General features: G+C 38.8%; 1 protein-coding gene across 1 annotated transcript; it reads left to right on the forward strand.

Annotated features, from left to right (window-relative positions):
* The first annotated feature begins 410 nt into the window (after positions 1 to 410).
* On the forward strand, positions 411 to 1,564 carry LOC119409632 (asialoglycoprotein receptor 1-like). The gene is made up of 5 exons (XM_037676532.1): positions 411 to 456; positions 557 to 664; positions 731 to 916; positions 1,010 to 1,170; positions 1,442 to 1,564. The coding sequence occupies exons 1-5, from the start codon at positions 411 to 413 to the stop codon at positions 1,562 to 1,564; spliced, it is 624 nt and encodes a 207-aa protein (XP_037532460.1).
* The last annotated feature ends 1,457 nt before the right edge of the window (positions 1,565 to 3,021 follow it).

Below are 3,021 nucleotides of genomic sequence, written 5' to 3' on the forward strand. Positions count from 1 at the left end.
CCATCCATCCATACATACTTACATACACCCATACATCCCTCCATCCACAAGTATTGAGCTCATATTTGATGTGGTGGTAGCTTGGAGTCATCTCTGATATAAACTCTGTTAGCAAAATCTTTGCTCCCTGCCTCACATGCCAAAGTGTCAATCATTTTAATTCTCTTTGATCAGCGTCATTTTAGTCCTGCTTGTGTGGTTTTATTTGTGCTTTATAAATAAACTGAAACTGACAAAACTGAAAACTGTGACTGGAGGACCTCCAAGCCTCGTGGGCAATCATGTAAAAATCTAAACAACGCTGGAGGTTAAGCTAATCTCCAGCCATTTCACGTCTCTTCAGCACCTGAAGTCTGACAGAACCTTTGAATTTGTTTCACATCTTTTTTGCTTTTGCAGAACAAACAAACATGGAGATGATTTATGATGAAGTGAAGGTTGAGGAGAAGTCGTGGGGTCCGCCTGCGATCATATCAGGTCATTCTTACAAGAAGAAACAAACACATTCTGATTTTGAAATATTATAATAAACTGAATGTTTCATTTGCTCCTGCAGAAAACAAAAAGAAACCTCACGTTTGTTCTCCGCTTCGTGCGGCTCTGGTTTCTTTGGGGATCCTTTGTGTCGTTCTGGTGTCGGTCATCATCACTCTCACCATCAACTGTGAGTGTCTGTTTGTTTCTGAGGCGGTCTGAGATAAAAACAGTAACAGTTTGTGTCTGACTGCAGTCAGGGACGAGCAGAGGAGACAAAACTTCACTCTGACGATGCAGAACCAGAAGCTGCTGGCAGAGAAGGAGGCGCTGAAGAGACGATCAGAAGACCTGAGCAGAGAGAGGGACCGGCTCAACTGGACCATGGAGGCCATCCTCCAATACGACAACTTTCCAGTTAACAAACACTGCCCCCACAGAGGTCAGCAGGTTTATCTGACTGTAGCTTGGGTCTTTTAAAGGCTGTTTTTATAACTTTTGAAACGGTTGTACTGTTGATGTTTGCTCCATACAGCCTGTAAGCCGTGCCTGGACGACTGGGTGCCGTTTCAGTCAAACTGTTATCTTTTTACAAATGATATCTACTACTACAACTGGAAAAACTGGGAGTATAGCCGTGACTTTTGTCAAGAAAAGAATGCAGACCTGGTGGTGATTGAAAGCCTGGAGGAACAGGCAAGATTTAACTTTTATTTCACTGCAACAGGAAAGAGGCTCACTTGAGTCAGAAATGTGCAGCGAAGCCAACAAAGTAGAATTATTTCTTCAATAAATGTGTTTTTAGAGTTTTAAGTTGATTCTGTAAAAAAAAAAAAAAAAGTTTAAAAGTCATTTTATGAGTTTTGGTGAATGTTTTGAAGCACACGCCACATTTAGTCATCTTTTCTAACTTGCATGTGGTCAAATTCATTTATTTCAATGTTTGTTTGATGTGTCTCAACTGCAGGAATTCATAAACAACCACACAAAAAAATACAGTGATTCTCAACACGGATACTGGATCGGGTTGAGCATCAAAAACATGGAGACGTGGACGTGGGTGGACAGAAGTAATGTCACTCTGACGTAAGCAGAGCTCCTCAATTACATCACACCTTCATGACTTTTTAACCTCCAAGGACCAAAAGGTTTGTAATCAGATACGTCTGTCGTCATACGCCGGTGGCCAGTGGTGAAAACCAAAGAGGAAACCACTTTTCACACATCATCTTTTTCCTGTTTGTCAAAAACAAGCAATAACCAGTGGTGGAAAAAGTACTCAAACGCTGTACTTAAGTAAAAGTACAAATAAACCTAAAAAATGTACTCTAGTAAAAGTAGAAGTACCACATTAACATTTTTACTTGAGTAAAAGTAAATAATTGCTTTTAAAAATACTTAACGTATCAAAAGTAAAAGTACTTGCTGATTGTATTACATAATGCATTGTCTACAGAATCATTAAGTGTACCTACTGTATGTATATTTTCTGTAATACATTAATAGTGGTGAGCCATTTTAATGAACAATGCTGCAGATAATACATGTTTTTATTGTGTTTAACCTCTATGAGTTCACACGCGGACTTGTGATTCTGTGCGTCAGAATTTCAGGGATGACCTGCAGACTTAAATGACATTAAGCAAAATAAGAAAGAGGAATGATTTTACCTTTGAAAGTTTTTATTTAACACAAAGCAAAACCAATAATGTGTCGTTTTAACTGCAGTAAACACATTGAAGTAAAAGTTGTCTGCCTGAACAAAGGAGCATTAGAACGAACAAAGGAACATCTGATCAGTTCAACTCCAGTTTGTCCTCAACTCTAGTTAAATACTGTCATTCAACCTTGTAATGGGTCAATAATGAACAATATTTTAACTTCATGACACCGATTTCAAAACTTGGACCAGAGTGTTGAGACATTTGGAGACATCTCTCGTCTCCTTACATCATGAACTGACACATTTTAATATCACAGCAAGAATTTATTGTTCAAGTTCAGAAGAAGTTGGTTTTCAAAGATTTTGAGTCCAGTCTGGTTCTTTTGGGAGAGAGAATCTGTCCTGCTGTACTGAGCAGTCTTTCAGTAATCTTTCAATAATCTTTAAATGATCTTTCAATAATCTTTCAATCTTTCAATAGTCTTTCAACAGTTTTTCAACAGTCTTTCAATAGTCTTTCAATAGTCTTTCAATAATCTTCCAATAGACTTTCAATAGTCTTTCAATAATCTTCCAATAGTCTTCCAATAGTCTTTCAATAGTCTTTCCACAGTCTTTCAACAGTCTTTCAATAATCTTCCAATAGTCTTTCAACAGTCTTTCAATAGTCTTTCAATAAGGCCATGGGTGGTGCGGATCTTCTGGCTGACTCTCGGCGGTGGAATCCATTTTGGGTGTTAGTGGTGCTGTGGGTGCGCCCAGCTCAATGACGTATATACTAGAATATACATCACTGGCCCAGTTCTTCTTGAAGGTGTGTCCAACGTTACCTGCCCACGTTGCAGTGATTCAATGGACCAGCTCCCCCCTCACCATTGATTACT

This window comes from Nematolebias whitei, chromosome 5, assembly GCF_014905685.2.
Source record: "Nematolebias whitei isolate Nwh7 chromosome 5, NemWhi1, whole genome shotgun sequence".
Taxonomy (NCBI): domain Eukaryota; kingdom Metazoa; phylum Chordata; class Actinopteri; order Cyprinodontiformes; family Rivulidae; genus Nematolebias; species Nematolebias whitei.

Coding starts and splice junctions, on each gene's coding strand:
- LOC119409632 (XM_037676532.1), top strand. CDS start 411: ATGGAGATGATTTATGATGAAGTGAAGGTTGAGGAGAAGTCGTGGG. Junction 665..730: donor CATCACTCTCACCATCAACT/GTGAGTGTCTGT, acceptor GTCTGACTGCAG/TCAGGGACGAGCAGAGGAGA. Junction 917..1,009: donor CAAACACTGCCCCCACAGAG/GTCAGCAGGTTT, acceptor TGCTCCATACAG/CCTGTAAGCCGTGCCTGGAC.